We start from the raw sequence: 18,172 nt of genomic DNA, 5'->3' as shown, positions 1-18,172 counted from the left end.
GTTCTCTGCTGCCCATGACTGGAACGCATTGCAAGAATCTCTGAAGCTGGAGACTCATATCTCCCTCACTAGCTTTAAGCACCAGCTGTCAGAGCAGCTTACAGATCACTGCACCTGTACATAGCCCATCTGTAAACAGCCCATCTATTGACCTACCTCATCCCCATACTGGTATTTATTTTGCTCCTTTGCACCGCAGTATCTCTACCTGCACATTCATCTTGTGCCGATCTACTATTCCAGTGTTTAATTGCTATATTGTATTTTCTTTGCCACCATGGCCTATTTAATTCCTTTACCTTACCTAATTTGCACTCACTGTATATAGACTTGTTTTCTTTTGTACTACTGTATTATTGACTGTTTGTTTATTCCATGTGTAACTCTGTGTTGTATGTGTCAAACTGCTTTGCTTTATCTTGGCCAGGTCGCAGTTGCAAATGAGAACTTGTTCTCAACTAGCCTACCTGGTTAAAAATAAAGGTGAAAAAAAAAATATATATATTCATAAAATCCCAAGTATCTTTGAAAGACAGGGTCCTGAAAAAGGTACATAGCTACCTCAATTACCTTGTACATCAATTTTGTATTGGTAGTCCCTTCACTGTGTAATTATTGCTTGTGTTACTTTTTTTGTTGTCTAACTGTTGGACAAGGACCTGTAAGTTACCATTATGTAAGTCTACACCCGTTGTTTACAAAGCATGTGACAACTAATTTATTTTTATCGTGCCTTCCAACCAAAGCAGTTTGGTTATGAGAGATACAGGCTTTGAATTCAACCTTTTGACTGTGGTAATATAGCTAGCTATAGCAAATATGATCTATTATATTGTCAAGATGGTCAAGTGACCGCTCTTACAATAGAAATGCATGACCTCAAAGATGGGATGCAAGAGCAGGTGGGACCGTTCTAGACATTGAGACGGCAGATACAGTTGAAGTCGGAAGTTTACATACACCTTAGACAAATACATTTATACTCAGTTTTTCAATATTCCTGACATTTAATTCTAGTAAAAATTCCCTGTCTTAGTTCAATTAGGATCACCACTTTATTTTAAGAATGAAATGTCCAAATAATAGTAGTGATTTCTGCTTTTATTTCTATCACATTCCTAGTGGGTCAAAAGGTTACATACCAAATACTTATTGAGTGTAGCATTGCCTTTAAATAGCTTAACGTGGGTCAAATGTTTCAGGTAGCCTTCCACAAGCTTCCCACAATAAGTTGTGTGAATTTTGGCCCATTCCTCCTCACAGAGCTGGTGTAACTCAGTCAAGTTTGTAGGCCTCCTTGCTCCACACGCTTTTTCAGTTCTGCCCACACATTTTCTATAGGATTGAGGTAAGGACTTTGTGATGGCCACTCCAATACCTTGACTTTGTTGTCCTTAAGCCATTTTGCCACAACTATGGAAGTATGCTTGGGGTCATTGTTCATTTGGAAGACCCATTTGTGACCAACAATTAACTTCCTGACTGACGTCTTGATGTTGCTTCAATATATCCACATAATTTCCCTTCTCATGAAGCCATCTATTTTGTGAAGTGCACCAGTCCCTCCTGCAGCAAAGCACCCCCACAACATGATGCTGCAACCACCATGCTTCACGGTTGGGATGGTGTTCTTCAGCTTGCAGGCCTCCCCCTTTTTCCTCCAAACATAACGATGGGCATTATGGCCAAACAGTTCTATTTTTGTTTCATCAGACCAGAGGACATTTCTCCAAAAAGTACGATCATGTGCAGTTGCAAATCGTAGTCTTGCTTTTTTTTATGGGGGTTTTGGAGCAGTGGCTTCTTTGCTGAGCGGCCTTTCAGGTTATGTCAATATAGGACTTGTTTTACTGTGGATATAGATACGTTTGTACCGGTTTCCTCCAACATCTTCTCAAGGTTATTCTGTGATTGATTTGCGCTTTTCACACAAGTATGTTCATCTCTAGGAGACAGAAAGCATATCCTTCCTGAGTGGTATGACGGCTGCGTGGTCCCATGGTGTTTGTACCGATGAACGTGGCACTTTCAGGCGTTTGGAAATTGAATGATCCAGACTTGTGGAGGTCTACAATTAAAAAAAAAAAAAAAAATTCCTGAGTTCTTGGCTGATTTTATTTAGATTTTCAAATGATCTGAGGTACTGAGTTTGAAGGTAGGCCTTGAAATACACCCACAGGTACACTTCCAATTGACCCAAATGATGTCAATTAGCCAATCAGAAGCTTTTAAAGCCATGACATCATTTTCTGGTATTTTCCAAGCTGTTTAATTTCTTATGGTATTGGGGAGGCTTGTGTCCCTCTTGGCCAAAAGGCAGGGAATATGCTGCGCGGCAAATTCAAATAAAATGATATAAAATCAAACTTTCATTAAATCACACATATAAGATTCTCAATTAAAGCTACACTCATTGTGAATCCAGCCCACATGTCAGATTTTAAAAAGGCTTTTCGGCGAAAGCATAAGAAGCTATCTGATAGCACAACAGTAAACAAAGTAGCATATTTCAACCCTGCAGGCGCTCCACAAAACGCAGAAATAAAATATAAAACATGCCTTACCTTTGACGAGCTTCTTTTGTCGGCACTCCAATATGTCCCATAAACATCACAATTGGTCCTTTTGTTCGATTAATTCCGTCCATCTATATCCAAATGTCCATTTATTTGACGCATTTGATCCAGAAAAAAACGCAATGTCACTACAAATTATTTCTAAAGTTGCCTATAAACTTTGCCAAAATATTTCAAACTACTTTTGTAATACAACTTCGGGTATTTTTAACCGTTAATAATCGATCAAATTGTAGATGGGTCTATCTGTTTTCAATAGAGGACGAGAGGAAACTAACGCTACTTTTCAAGTCTTGCTCAACTCTCACCAGTGTTACCCAGTTCCTAGATGGTTGTACTTCATTGCACAAATGAATAACCTCAACCAAATTCCAAAGACTGGTGACATCCAGTGGAAGTGGTAGGAACTAAAATAAAGTGCCTAAAATATCATTTCCCAATGAGAACTCGCTGAACGGACAGACCTAAAAAAAAATCTGAACGTTAGTCCTCGGGGTTTTACCTGCTACATCATTTCTGTTATACTCAGACATGTCTCAAGTAGTTTTAGAAACTTCAGTGTTTTCTATTCAAATCTACTAATAATATGCATATCTTATTCTTGGCATGAGAAGCAGGAAGTTGAAATTGGGCATGCTATTTTTCCAAAAGTGGAGATGCTGCCCCCTATACATTAAGAAGTTAAAGGCACAGTCAACTCAGTGCATGTAAACTTCTGACCCACTGGAATTGTGACAGTGAAATAATCTGTCTGCAAACAATTGTTGGACACATTTCTTGTCATGCACAAAGTAGATGTCCTAACCGACTTGTGAAAACTTTGGTTTGTTAACAAGGAATTTGTGGAGTAGTTGAAAAGCGAGTTTTAATGACTCGCTTCACCTCTATCTCTGGCTCTCGTCCATGTTTATTATAAAAAAATTATTGATATATTCCACCTAACATACCATGCTGACCAGACTGGACACGTCAATTGTGCGATCGTTGAATTGCTTGCATGTGTACATTTATTTCGCGGTCATTGCACCCACGCTACTCGCGGGCATCAGCGAGCATCCGGGTGGCCCGGCGCTAAAATCGAAATCAGTTCTTGTGACACGCAATGCGCTGCATGTCCGGCCTCATCTCATTGGTTTTTAGGAGCATATTCCATCATGGGTGATTTCCTGACCCTGTAATGCAAACAACGCTTCTTATAACACCAATGCCCACTTCTAAGTTAACCTCTATCCCCTAGGCACTTGAGTAGATCTGAAAGGATTGGAGTGGATAGGTATATGCAAAAGATGACGGTCCACACTCCGGTAGGTTGTAGTAATGCTTTAGTTGGTTGCCAACCGACATATTAAGCCTGAAGAAGGAGCGATGACGAGAAACGGGATCGGTTTACTGTTTTTATCTGTGGATTAATTGTCGGGTTGACGACATTTGTGCATTTCAGGTAAAATAACAACCCAATGTTTATACCCCAGGACAAATTAGCTAGCAACAGCAAGCTAGCTAACTAAATTGCCTAAATCTTAAGCTTTTTGACCTGTCCCCAAATGAATATAATTCAGAGTTGATCGTTGATCATGTCTGGTGTGGGGGTACGAAATCAATATGCATGTGAACGGTTTGGTCAGCACATATGGCATTTTGAAAAATTTCATAATCAAATGGAACATGAATTTATTCTAACAAGGATGAAGCAGCAGTACTCGCCTTGCCCATTTATTCTTATTAGACTTGGCTTTACTTTATATATTATTACTTAATATTGGAAGCCGTGGTGTGCCTAGATGCTTTTGCCAGTCATTTCTCTTGAAATGGGTTCACAAGACAGGGTGTGACGGATGTATAAACTTTTTGGTGGGTGTGTGTGCAGGTAGTGATGGCAGAACGTCGTGTGGAGTGTTCATGGAAGAGGCACGTCGGAGAGCAGCTGAAGCAGAGGGACCGTGTGCAGAGGCAGGCCTTCGAGGAGATCATCCACCAATGTTAGAGCCACATACCATATCTCAGTGCTCAAGATGCTATTGATGCTTTTTAGTTCTGCTGCCTATGCAGGTATCCCAGAAAGTATGTTTTTAATAAAGTTCCTTTTTGTGTTTGTCTCAGATAACCGTCTCTTGGAGAAGTCCGATCTACAGGCTGTTCTTTCAGAGAGATACCAGTCGGACAAATATGACTTTCAGAACAGACATGACGGCAGGTAGGCCTCCCCAGGATTTGACCTTTGAACTTGTTTGTGTGTGTTGCGAAATCAAGCTACTACAATATTGCTTATACCTATCCACTCAAGTCCTTTCAGATCTACTCGAGTGCCTAGGGGATAGAGGATAATTTAGAAGTGGGCATTGGTGTTATAAGAACCGTTGTTTGCATTAGCTTGGATGGTGTTCCAGAAATCCCTTGCTTGGGAGAAATTCTAAATGGGATCCTTGGGATGTCCAAATCTTAGTTACCACATTGATGTTGAAACGGTTACGGTAAGGGTTAGGGTAGGGATTTCCCAAGAATCTCGGATAGCACTAACCTTGCTTGTGACCTTGTATAACCATTTGTGTTTGATTCCTCAGCCCGGGGGCAGACTCGAGTCGCAGCGACAACCTACAGCAGGAGATGGCCCAGATGCGAATCAGGCACCAGGAGGAGCTGACAGAGCTTCATAAGAAAAGGGGCGAGGTTAGCTTGTTTATTGTGCCTGACCGTCCAAAGTCCAGCCCAAATCTTCCTCTGGAGAACTACACTGTAGGCTTTCGTGCTGACCCTAACCTGGCACAGCTGACTCAGCTAATTGAGGTTCTGGGGAGCAGCTAATTAGTAGAATTGGGTGTGCTAGATTAGGTTTGGGACAAAATCTGGAGGGTAGATTTCCCGAATGAATGTTGCTCACCCCTTGGCTGTGTCTGAAAATGTTACTAGATGCCAAATCCTTGCTTTCTCATTTCCTCTCAAACAAACTGGCCCCGGTTTGAGGCAAAAATGGAACGGGTTTAAATTAACCACTTCATACATAGAACAAAAATATTAACTCAGTCAACAATTTCAAAGATTTTACTGAGTAAAAGTTCATAAGGAATTCGGTCAATTGAATTAAATTAATTACGCCCTAATCTATGGATTTCACATGACTGGGAATACAGATGGCTTAACCTGTCTAAGCTAGATGGGACGCTACCATCCCACCTGACCAACATCCAGTGAGAGTGCAGGGCGCCAAATTCAAACTACAGAATTGTAAATATTTAACATTTTTGAAAATACACATGCAATATGTCAAATTAAAGCTTGACTTCTTGTTAATCCAGCCACGGTGTCATATTTCAAAAAGGCTTTACGGTGAATGCAAACCATGCGATTATCTGAGGACAGCACCCCATCAAACAAAAAGACAATCATATTTCATCCCGCCAGGCGCGATACACAACTCAGAAATAACAATATAATTCATGCCTTACCTTTGTGATAGTGAGTCGGTGAACATATCTGATAGTAATGGGGCAAGTTGATTGGCTTGCCCTTCCATTTATTTAAAGCCATCCGGGCCTGTGGCCTTGCCACTTTGCGTTACCTTTAGACCCTTTTATTTCATCTAGATGCCGAGGGTTATCCAGAACTTTACTCATGTCCATAACTTGGATATCAATGGATGGAATATCTAAAGTTGTCCATAGCTGTATTATCTGATGGTGTTTTGGATTTGTGGAGGTTGGAATAAAATTACAAGTTGTATTAATATTAGAGGGATCACTTATATTATGGGACGAGTCATATACCTGAGAAATAAGATGAATGTTGACTGGCTTTTTAAGTTGGTGTGCCAAGAGGAGGCTGGCCTTGTCACCATATTCGAAGAACTCCCCCTTTTGTTCATTGCAACAAACTCTGCTTTCAGTTAAATTGAGTTTGAAGTTTTAGCCTCTGTGTATAATTCAGGGAATGGTGAAGTTGTATATTGGTGGTCTTGTGCCAAGATTGAGTCCAGTAGTTCTTGAAGTTTCAGTTCTTTGTTTGACCATAATGAGCATTGTAAGAAATTCTTTCCCCGTAATACACCTTTGGAAGTCTCCCAAAGAAGAGGGAGAGGTGTCGTCATGAATACATCTGTTGGTTGAGATAAAGTCACAGAATTCTTTGTTAGACAATATGGTCCTGTTAAATCTCCAATTCTAATTTCTTGTGTACGGAGTTGGCGCTTAGGCATTATTTTGGGCAAAAGGTCTGAAATTACTATAGCAGAATATTCTGTAGTCTTAACTGAAGGGAGAAAGGTTATATCTAAAAAGTAGTCTATGCGCGAGTAGGCTTGATCAACATGAGAGAAGTTTAAGTACAATGTGACCGGGGGTGGTGGACGCACCATGGATCAACACAACCCATTTGGGTCATGAATGTAGAAAGAGCTTTTGCCTTCCCGCAGGTCCCCGCCAACGATGAGGCGGTGGGTGTCAAGATTAGGGAGAGAGGCTAAAAGATGTTGATCACTTTTACTAGATTTATGACATCACCAACTAAGGCCAAAGTAAACCATGGGAGTTCAGAATCTCCATTAATTTTTTTTTTTATAGATCAAGCATACCCCAAATTTAAAAATGTGCATTTGGAAAGTATTCAGACTTTAAAAAAAAATTAAAAAATGAAACAAATTTTGTTACTTTACAGCCTTATTCTAGAATGGATTAAATTGTTCCCCCCCCCCCCCTCAATCTACACACTACCCTATAATGACAAGGCAAAAACAGGTTTTTAGAACTGAAATATCACATTTACCTAAATATTCAGACCGTTTACTCAGTACTTTGTTGAATCACCTTTGGCATTGATTACAGCCTTGAGTCTTGGGTATGATGCTACAGTCTTGGCACACCTGTATTTTGGGAGTTTCTCCCACTGTTAACTGCAGATCCTCAAGCTCTGTCAGGTTGGATGTGGAGCGTCACTGCACAGCTATTTTCAGGTCTCTTCGGAGATGTTAAATCGGGTTCACGTCCGGGCGCTGGCTGGGCCACTCAAGGACATTCAGAAACTTGTCCCGAAGCCACTTCTGCGTTGTCATGGCTGTGTGCTTAGGGTCGTTGTTCCTATTAGGCTGGAGCGAAGGTTCACCTTCCAAGGTCCTGAGCGCTCTGGAGCAGGATTTCATCAAGGATCTTTCTGTACTTTGCTCTGTTCATCTTTGCCTTGACCCTGACTGGTCTCCCAGTCCATGCGTCTGAAAAACATCCCCACAGCATGATGATGCCACCGCCATGCTTCACCGTGCCAGGTTTCCTCCAGACTTGACGCTTTGCATTCAGGCCAAAGAGTTCAATCTTGGTTTCATCAGGCCAGAAAATCTGCTTCTCATGGTCTGAGTGTCAAGGTGCTTTTTGCCAAATTTTGAGCAGGCTGTCATGTGCCTTTTACTGAGTGGCTTCCGTCTGGCCACTCTACCATAAAGGCCTGATTTGGTGGTTGTAAGAATATTTTGAAGATAAATACACAACGCACAGTACTAAAGGTCAAGAGGACTAACATTCAAGAGTATTAACGGTCAATGGAATTAGTGGTTTGTCTGTAATGGGGGATTAATGATCAATGGGTCAGAGACATGGGAGGAATTTCAGTCCTGGACTCATGGCTACATGGCAAGTTCTCATTGGTCCAATTTGTTTATGTTGAACCTGAAATAGGATACTTGTAATTTGGCCATTGGCCCAGTTTTATTGCAAGAAATTCTAATTGGTCAATCACAGGCTAGGGCTGGGTTAAACGACATCCTGTCCCTTTGTTCTGTGGAGAGAATCACAGGAGAGAAGCACAGGGGAGAATGAACATCTACCTGAAGAGTAACATCAACTGCTTAGAGTGCTTCAGAGATGGGAGAACCTTCCAGAAGGACAACCTTCTCCCACAGAGGCATTCTGGAGCTCTGTCGGAGTGACCATCGGGTTCTTGGGAACCTCCCAGACCAAGGCCCTTTTCAACCAATTGCTCAATTTGGCCGGGCGGCCAGCTCTAGGAAGAGTCTTGGTGGTTCCAACTTCTTCCATTTAAGGATGGAGGCCACTGTGTTCTTGGGGACCTTCAATGCTGCAGAAGTGCCTTCCCCAGATCTGTGCCTCGACACAATCCTGTCTCTGCGCTTTATGGACAGTTCCTTTGACCTCGTGGCTTGGTTTTTGCTCTGACATGCACTATCAACCCTGGGACCTTATACAGACAGGTGTGTGCCTTACCAAATAATGTCCAATCAATTGAATTTAACACAGGTGGACTCCAATCAAGTTGTCGAAACATCTCAAGGATGATCAATGTAAACAGGATGCACCGGAGCTAAATTGAGTCTCGTAGGAAAGGGTCTGAATACTTAGTGGGGCAAAAAAGTATTTAGTCAGCCACCAATTGTGCAAGTTCTCCCACTTAAAAAGATGAGAGACCTGTAATTTTCCTCATAGGTACACTTCAACTATGACAGACAAAATGAGAAAGAAAAAAAATCCAGAAAATCACATTGTAGGATTTTTAATGAATTTATTTGCAAATTATGGTGGAAAATAAGTATTTGGTCAATAACAAAAGTTTATCTCAATACTTTGTTATATACCCTTTGTTGGCAATGACAGAGGTCAAATGTTTTCTGTAAGTCTTCACAAGGTTTTCACACTTTCTGGTGTTTTGGCCCATTCCTCCATGCAGATCTCCTCTAGAGCAGTGATGTGTACCTATGATAAATTACAGGCCTCATCTTTTTAAGTGGGAGAACTTGCACAATTATGTTTTGGGGCTGTTGCTGGGCAACACAGACTTTCAACTCCCTCCAAAGATTTTCTATGGGGTTGAGATCTGGAGACTGGCTAGGCCACTCCAGGACCTTGAAATGCTTCTTACAAAGCCACTCCTTTGTTGCCCGGGCGGTGTGTTTGGGATCATTGTCATGCTGAAAGACCCAGCCACATTTCATCTTCAATGCCCTTGCTGATGGAAGGAGGTTTTCACTCAATCTCACGATACATGGCCCCATTCATTCTTTCCTTTACACAGATCAGTCATCCTGGTCCCTTTGCAGAAAAACAGGCCCAAAGCATGTTTCCACCCCCATGCTCCACAGTAGGTATGGTGTTCTTTGGATGCAACTCAGCATTCTTTGTCCTCCAAACATGACGAGTTGAGTTTTTACCAAGAAGATATATTTTGGTTTCATCTGACCATATGACATTCTTCCAATCTTCTTCTGGATCATCCAAATGCTCTCTAGCAAACTTCAGACGGGCCTGGACATGTACTGGCTTAAGCAGGGGGACACGTCTGGCACTGCAGGATTTGAGTCCCTGGTGGCGTAGTGTGTTACTGATGGTAGGCTTTGTTACTTTGGTCCCAGCTCTCTGCAGGTCATTCACTAGGTCCCCCCCCCCGTGTGGTTCTGGGATTTTTGCTCACCGTTGTGAGATCTTGTGTGGAGCCCCAGATCGAGGGAGATTATCAGTGGTCTTGTATGTCTTCCATTTCCTAATAATTGCTCCCACAGTTGATTTCTTCAAACCAACCTGCTTACCTATTGCAGATTCGGTCTTCCCAGCCTGGTGCAGGTCTACAATTTTGTTTCTGGTGTCCTTTGGCAGCTCTTTGGTCTTGGCAATAGTAGAGTTTTGAGGATGACCGTTTGAGGTCGCGGACAGGTGTCTTTTATACTGATAACAAGTTCAAACAGGTGCCATTAATACAGGTAACGAGTGGAGGACAGAGGAGCCTCTTAAATCAAATTGATTTATATAGCCCTTCGTACATCAGCTGATATCTCAAAGTGCTGTACAGAAACCCAGCCTAAAACCCCAAACAGCAAGCAATGCAGGTGTAGAAGCACGGTGGCTAGGAAAAACTCCCTAGAAAGGCCGAAACCTAGAGAGGAACCAGGCTATGTGGGGTGGCCAGTCCTCTTCTGGCTGTGCCGGGTGGAGATTATAACAGAACATGGCCAAGATGTTAAAATGTTCATAAATGACCAGCATGTTCGAATAATAATAAGGCAGAACAGTTGAAACTGGAGCAGCAGCACGGCCAGGTGGACTGGGGACAGCAAGGAGTCATCATGTCAGGTAGTCCTGGGGCATGGTCCTAGGGCTCAGGTCCTCCGAGAGAGAGAAAGAAGGAGAGAATTAGAGAATGCACACTTATATTCACATAGGACAGGAGAAGTACTCCAGATATAACAAACTGACCCTAGCCCCCCGACACAAACTACTGCAGCATAAATACTGGAGGCTGAGACAGGAGGGGTCAGGAGACACTGTGGCCCCATCCGAGGACACCCCCGGACAGGGCCAAACAGGAAGGATATAACCTCACCCACTTTGCCAAAGCACAGCCCCCACACCACTAGAGGGATATCTTCAACCACCAACTTACCATCCTGAGACGAGGCTGAGTATAGCCCACAAGATTTCCGCCACGGCACAACCCAAGGGGGGGTTGACAGGATGACCACATCAGTGAATCAACCCACTCATTGCTTTATAACTCACAATACTTATGTAGCCCTGTCCCCAAAGATGCAGTGACTGATGGCTGGAAATAAAGGATTGATCATGAGTCATGATCAATCAAAGGGGTGAAATGTGTATGAGTCTCGTGTTAACCATGTGGATGGCTAGCTGTGATTTCAAAGTAAGCTTGTTGCTCAAATGACTTTATTTACCAGATAATATCTGAAGAGCGTACTACTGTTGGTTAGCTATTTAATTTGATTCAAATAAGTCTTAAAATGTCTGCGACTATGTAATTTGGAGCAAGGTCTGGATTTAAGACCTTGACTTTCCATTTGTTTATAATTGGGTTTGTTTTGTAACTAACTTGCCAACAGTTGTGGATTTTTTTGACAATGTCTTTCTCTTCTCTCTTGCTCTGCTTTCATATAGCTGGCCCAGAGTGTGATTGAGCTGAACCACCAGATTCAGCAGAAGGACAAGGAGATTCAGCACAATGAGGCCAAGTGAGTTTACTCTACATGTTATTTAGTCTCTGTGCTTGATTGGGACTTTTTGTACTTTCCAACACTCCAGCTATTTGCTATATTGTTACCTACTGATGTCGTTCCCATGAACCAGAGGTATGGTTTCTTCCTGATAAATCAGGGATTTCTGACCATCCTATTTACACTGAACAATGTGGTGTTTCATGAGTTGAAATGAAAGATCCCAGAAAATGTCCATACGCGCACAGTTTATTTCTCTCATTTGCACAAATTTGTTTACATCCCAGTTAGTGAGCATTTCTCCTTTGCCAAGATAATCCATCCACCTGACACGGGGCATATCAAGAAGCTGATTAAACAGCATGATCATTACACTTGTGCTGGTGACAAAAGGCCACTGTCAAATGTGCAGTTTTGTAATGCCACAGATGTCAGAAGGTAAGGGAGAATGCAATTGGCATGCTGACTGCAGGAATGTCCACCAGAGCTGTTGCCAGATAATCGAGTGTTCATTTCTCTGCCATAAATCGCCTCAATGTTTTAGAATTTGTCAGTACTTCAAACCGGCTTCACAACAGACCACGTCTATGGCATCGTGTGCAGTTTGCTGATGTGAACGGAGTGCCCCATGTTCGGGTTATGGTATAGGCATGGATAAGCTATAGCCAACAAACACAATTGTATTTTATCGATGTCAATTTCAATGCACAGAGACCGCGATGAGATCCTCAGGCCCTTTGTCGTGCCATTCATCCTCCGCCACCACGTTTCAGCATGATCATGCACGGCCCCATGTCGCAAGCATCTGTACACTATTCCTGGAAGCTGAAACTGTCCCAGTTCTTCCATGGCCTGCATACTCACCAGACGTGTTACCCATTGAGGCTGTTTGGGATGCTCTGAATCAGGGGCCCAGGAAGACCTGCAACTATACGTAAATATGGGTACATTACATTGCCCTAACGCCAAAAACAAATGCAATATAGACGACAACAATAACTTAATACTCATAAATAGCTATTCATGTTTGATCCCCATTTAAAAACTCTTGCATATCTGTCTAGGTTTGAACTGTTGCTGTTAAAATACAATAAATAATATAAATTCTGAACAGGAATAAACTGATTTGATCACATCACACATGTCTAACAGAACCCACAAGCTAAGTTTAATAGTGCAAGCCTAAGTAACAATACAGATGAAAAATGGTCAGGCCTATTGTACATCTTACTTTAGAAATGATTGTTGAAAAAAAGTATAGGTCAGAACTGTGACTGTTAAAATACAATTTTTATATGAAATGTAATAATCTGATCACATCACACAGGTGTAGACCAGAAAACACAAACACGCAATCCTAATGAGAGTTTGGCTGGTTGACTTTTTAAACAAGGCCTATTCTGGCCGCTGTTTTTGACTGCAACCCTGACGTCATATGCAGCATTGATTCTGTACTTGTAAAGGGGTAAAAGCCCATTATTACCATCCCCCCCCCCCCCCAATTTTGTGATATCCAATTGGTAGTTTGTCTTGTTCCAACTCGGGAGAGACAAAAAGGTTGAGAGCCATGCGTCCTCAAACACATCCCTGCTATGCCACATTGCTTCCTGACATACTGCTCGCTTTACCCGGAAGTCAGCCACACCAATGTGTCAGAGGAAACGCCGTCCAGCTGTCGATCGAAGTCAGCTTGCAGGCGCCCGTCCCGTCACTCATCAACTGACACGAATTAGCATAAAGCAACGGACATAAATATTACTAGAAAATATTCCTATTCATGAAATCACAAGTGAAATATATTGAAACACAGCTTAGCCATTTGTTAATCACCCTGTCATCTCAGATTTTGAAAATCTGCTTTACAGCCAAAGCAAGACAAGTATTTGTGTAAGTTTATCGATAGCCTAGCATAGCATTTTGTCCAGCTAGCAGCAGGTAACTTGGTCAAGGAAATCAGAAAAGCAATCAAATTAAATCGTTTACCTTTGAGCGTCGGATGTTTTCACTCATGAGACACCCAGTTAGATAGCCAATGTTCCTTTTTTCCCAAAATATTATTTTTGTAGGCGAAATAGCTCTGTTTGTTCTTCACGTTTGGCTGAGAAATCACCCGGAAATTGCAGTCACCAAAACGCTGAAAAATATTCCAAATTAGCTCCATAATATCGACAAACATGGCAAATGTTGTTTATAATCAATCCTCAAGGTGTTGTTCAAATATATTTTCGATAATATATCAACCGGGACAATTGGTTTCTCAGAAGCGATTGGAATAATGGCAACCTCTGTATTTTACGCGAGAATTTCTCTGGGAGCGTCAGGTGACCACTTGCGCAATGAAGCCGCCTACGGGTATTCTTCAACATAAATGCGTAAAACTACGTCACAATGCTGTAGACACCTTGGAGAATACGTAGAAAACGTAATCTGGTTGATGGGGCATTCACAGCTCAATAGGGACGCATCGGAACACAGGGCTTTCAAAAGATGAGTCACCTCCGGATTGGGTTTTTCTCAGGCTTTCGCCTGTAACATCAGTTCTGTTATATTCACAGACAATGTTTTGGAAACTTTAGTGTTTTCTATCCTAAGCTGTCAATTATATGCATATTCTAGCATCTTGTCCTGACAAATGTCCCGTTTTTAATTTCTGGAACGTTATTTTTCCAAAAATGAAAATACTGCCCCCTAGTACCAACAGGTTAAGCTTAAACTGCTTTCCTCTAGCTACCCATCAATTCAAGATGGAACTTTGTAACATTCACTGGTATTTTTAATATACAGAAAAGACCGTGGACTGATCCTTCGTTGGTTGTCTGACCCTGCTGGTGAGCAGTGTTGTGGACTAGAGGGCTGCATTCCCGTGGGACGACTGCAGGTCCCGATAGGGATCATTGCGGCGCGGTCTGCATTTTTCATGCTGCGGCTTTGGGATGAAAATATTTTTGTTGTCCCGCCGATTTATTTAGAAATGGTCCTCTTTCTGCTTTGTATGCATAATTCTTTCTGTTGTATTAAAATATTTTTTTTGCATTATTCACATACTCGCTGCTTCAACTTCAGTTGCCTACCTTCTAGTATGTGTGGTCTCATTTGAAATAGAGTAGGCTAAATACATGTGGCAGTAAACGTAAATATGTTTACAGTTTACGATAGTGTCTGTAAAGTAGGTAATTAGCTAGGGAAACTGACAGCTCAATAACATTACATTGCCATATTGGCCTTATAAAAACTGGCAGTGCACGGAAATAAGAGTCAATCGTTTGGCTGATGGTTTCATCGTTTGATTCCGGTCTAGTGGGATTGATGCAAAATCAATAGCTAACGTTAGCCAACGTTTGGCCAGCTCTCTCTCTGACCTGGCTGTGGTAGCTCGTGTAGCGTATTCCTTCACCTCAGTCAAGAGAGGATAAAACATTAGCTAACTTCATATGTTAGTTACAATACTAGCTCAGCACTGGGAATAAACACTAGTTAACTTAAACAGCAGTTACCTTGCCAGCTACATCAGTCAACTAAAGAGTTTGCTGTTTTTGCTCTATTTGCTTTTGCAACTTAGTAAAAGAGCGCTACACATACACACTGAACTATGCTCAACTCTCCCATGCTGGTCCAGCCAGCCTTCCAGGAGCTTTGCCTTCACACGGCATGTCAGCCCGCTTTGTGGTGTCCACGAGGTCCTAAATCCAGCCGGTTGAACACTCCAAACAGCCTACCCAACCGCTCGGAGGCGTCCGCATGGTCCCAAAGCACACTGTTGCTACTTTGTGTATCACATTGCATTGATCAGACTGGGGGGGACAAAAATGCTATTTTTTTGTCCCTCCCCCCCAAGTCCCTGGGTTTACTGTCATGCTGTGGATGTTTGGTCAGGACGCTTCATTTAAATTGATTCGTTTTAAGAGACCATTACTAAGCACTTCTCCACACAAAACACATTGTGGGCGCTCGTTATTTGTCAATGTTTGTATGAAACCAAGGCATCGCTGCATTTGTTTCAAAACGATTGATCTCAGTCAGAACTTCTGGCTAGCTTGAATCAATTCGATGACAGCGGTGAGTGATGGTGTGTGGGAATGACAAGTTAGTGGCAGACAGCCCATCTTCTGCTGAACGACAGCGCTGCGGCTAATGGGTTGCGGAGTGATCTTCAAGAGAACTGCCGAAAAAAGATCGGGTGAAGCACATCTCCCTCCCACTCGCTTAGCTGCCAAGCTGAGCAGAGGCACAGCTGCCAAGCTGAGCAGAGGCACAGCTGCCAAGCTGAGCAGAGGCACCGCTGCCAAGCTGAGCAGAGGCACCGCTGCCACGCTGAGCTGAGAGGCACAGCTGCCAAGCTGAGCAGACCGGCACAGCTGCCAAGCTGAGCAGAGGCACTGAGCAGAGCACCGCTGCCAAGCTGAGCAGCACCGCTGCACAGAGGCACCGCTGCCAAGCTGAGCAGAGGCACCGCTGCCAAGCTGAGCAGAGGCACCGCTGCCAAGCTGAGCAGAGGCACCGCTGCCAAGCTGAGCAGAGGCACCGCTGCCAAGCTGAGCAGAGGCACCGCTGCCAAGCTGAGCAGAGGCACAGAGGCTGAGCAGAGGCACCGCTGCCAAGCTGAGCAGAGGCACGCTGCTGCTGAGCAGAGGCACCGCTGCCAAGCTGAGCAGAGGCACCGCTGCCAAGCTGAGCAGAGGCACCGCTGCAAGCTGAGCAGAGGCACCGCTGCCAAGCTGAGCAGAGGCACCGCTGCCAAGCTGAGCAGAGGCACCGCTGCCAAGCTGAGCAGAGGCACCACCAAGCTGAGCAGAGAGGCACCGCTGCCAAGCTGAGCAGAGGCACCGCTGCCAAGCTGAGCAGAGGCACCGCTGCCAAGCTGAGCAGAGGCACCGCTGCCAAGCTGAGCAGAGGCACCGCTGCCAAGCTGAGCAGAGGCACCGCTGCCAAGCTGAGCAGAGGCACCGCTGCCAAGCTGAGCAGAGGCACCGCACCGCTGAGCAGAGGCACCAAGCTGAGCAGCACCGCTGCAGCTGAGCAGAGGCACCGCTGCCAAGCTGAGCAGAGGCACCGCTGCCAAGCTGAGCAGAGGCACCGCTGCTGAGCAGAGGCACCGCTGCCAAGCTGAGCAGAGGCACCGCTGCCAAGCTGAGCAGAGGCACCGCTGCTGAGCAGAGGCACCGCTGCCAAGCTGAGCAGAGGCACCGCTGCCAAGCTGAGCAGAGGCACCGCTGCCAAGCTGAGCAGAGGCACTGAGCAGAGGCTGCCAAGCTGAGCAGAGGCACCGCTGCCAAGCTGAGCAGAGGCAGCTGAGCAGAGGCACCGCTGCCAAGCTGAGCAGAGGCACCGCTGCCAAGCTGAGCAGAGGCACCGCTGAGCTGCACCGCTGCCAAGCTGCACCGCTGCAGAGCAGGCACCGCTGCCAAGCTGAGCAGAGGCACCGCTGCCAAGCTGAGCAGAGGCACCGCTGCCAAGCTGAGCAGAGGCACCGCTGCCACTGAACAGGGAGCACAGTTGCACTTGGCCTAATTAATGAAATAATTATACATTTACTTGAACACGTTGCGACCCAAACTTTTAAGAAAGGCTGTTCTGAATCAATGTGTACGACAGCATGTTCCAGTTCCAGCAAAGTTGCATAGCCATTGAAGAGGAGTGGGACATTCCACAGGCCTCAATCAACTCTATGCTAAGGAGATGTCGCGTTGCGTGAGGCAAATGGTGGTCACACCAGATACGGACTGGTTTTCTGTTTCAAGCACCTACCTACCTTTTATTAAGGTATCTGTGACCAACGATGCATTTCTATATTCCAAGTCATGTGAAATCTATAGATTAGGGCCTAATGATTTAAATTGAAGGATTTGTTTATGAACTGTAACTATTGTTTTATGTGTTTTATATTTTTCTTCGGTATAGATTAGATTATTCAACATTGCAACTGACCATCCCAAATGGTCTTTCCTCCTTTTCCCCCTGATATGATTAAATTATGATAAAATTTATCTGCCAATCTCATCTGCCAGGATGCAGGAGTACCAGCGGCAGATTGCCGAGCTGGAGGGAGAGTGCCGGGAGCTGCGTGGACAGCTGCAGGATCTGGAGCAGGCTAACCAGACGCTGAAGGATGAGTACGACGCCCTGCAGATCACCTTCGGTGCCCTGGAGGAGAAGCTGCGGCGCACCACCGATGACAACCAGGAGTTGGTGTCGCGCTGGATGGCTGAGAAATCCCAAGAGGCCAACAAGCTCAATGCGGAAAATGAGAAAGACTGCAAGTGAGTGGGGTGGTCCTGATACCGGGTATCACGATACCAGGAAGTATCATGGCAACGAAACAAAATATGAAGCATATTCTATTTCTTGAGGAAAACAACTTTGTCTTGTCACTGAGTCACATTTAATTTATTCCAAGCTTTAGCACTCCATATTTTACAGAAACCGAACCTACAAGTGAGTGAACCAGGGCGTCACAGCTTGACTCAGCTCTAATTGTATCATATCCTAGTGTGATGAGGGTGCATAGAGCAACTGGGTGGCTGGCCTGGCGCTGAGAAGGCTTGGAGACCCAGCTGTGGCTCAGGGATCGATCTTCTAGGTGCCCCCAAGTGGCCTGCATGCAATTTTAGTACTTTTTGTATTTTAATCATGTAGCAAACACTCTTATCCGGAGCAACTAGCA

The 18,172-nt window shown here is 44.1% G+C and overlaps 1 protein-coding gene across 4 annotated transcripts in view; it reads left to right on the top strand.

Annotated features, from left to right (window-relative positions):
* Positions 1 to 18,172, top strand: part of atg16l1 (ATG16 autophagy related 16-like 1 (S. cerevisiae)) — a 59,204-nt gene that overhangs the window by 11,510 nt on the left and 29,522 nt on the right. For 3 of the 4 annotated variants that reach the window (XM_029673314.2, XM_029673316.2, XM_029673315.2), the window contains exons 2-6: positions 4,444 to 4,555; positions 4,677 to 4,770; positions 5,138 to 5,243; positions 11,456 to 11,529; positions 17,517 to 17,768. In XM_029673314.2, the coding sequence (XP_029529174.1) occupies positions 4,450 to 4,555; positions 4,677 to 4,770; positions 5,138 to 5,243; positions 11,456 to 11,529; positions 17,517 to 17,768 (632 nt within the window). In that variant the 5' untranslated portion in view covers positions 4,444 to 4,449. The remainder of the gene's footprint in view (positions 1 to 4,443; positions 4,556 to 4,676; positions 4,771 to 5,137; positions 5,244 to 11,455; positions 11,530 to 17,516; positions 17,769 to 18,172) is intronic. The other variant, XM_029673317.2, reaches the window with a different exon arrangement.

The sequence above is a fragment of the Oncorhynchus nerka genome, linkage group LG11 (assembly GCF_034236695.1).
Source record: "Oncorhynchus nerka isolate Pitt River linkage group LG11, Oner_Uvic_2.0, whole genome shotgun sequence".
NCBI classification, from domain to species: Eukaryota; Metazoa; Chordata; class Actinopteri; order Salmoniformes; family Salmonidae; genus Oncorhynchus; species Oncorhynchus nerka.
This window is presented reverse-complemented; position numbering and strand designations above follow the sequence as displayed.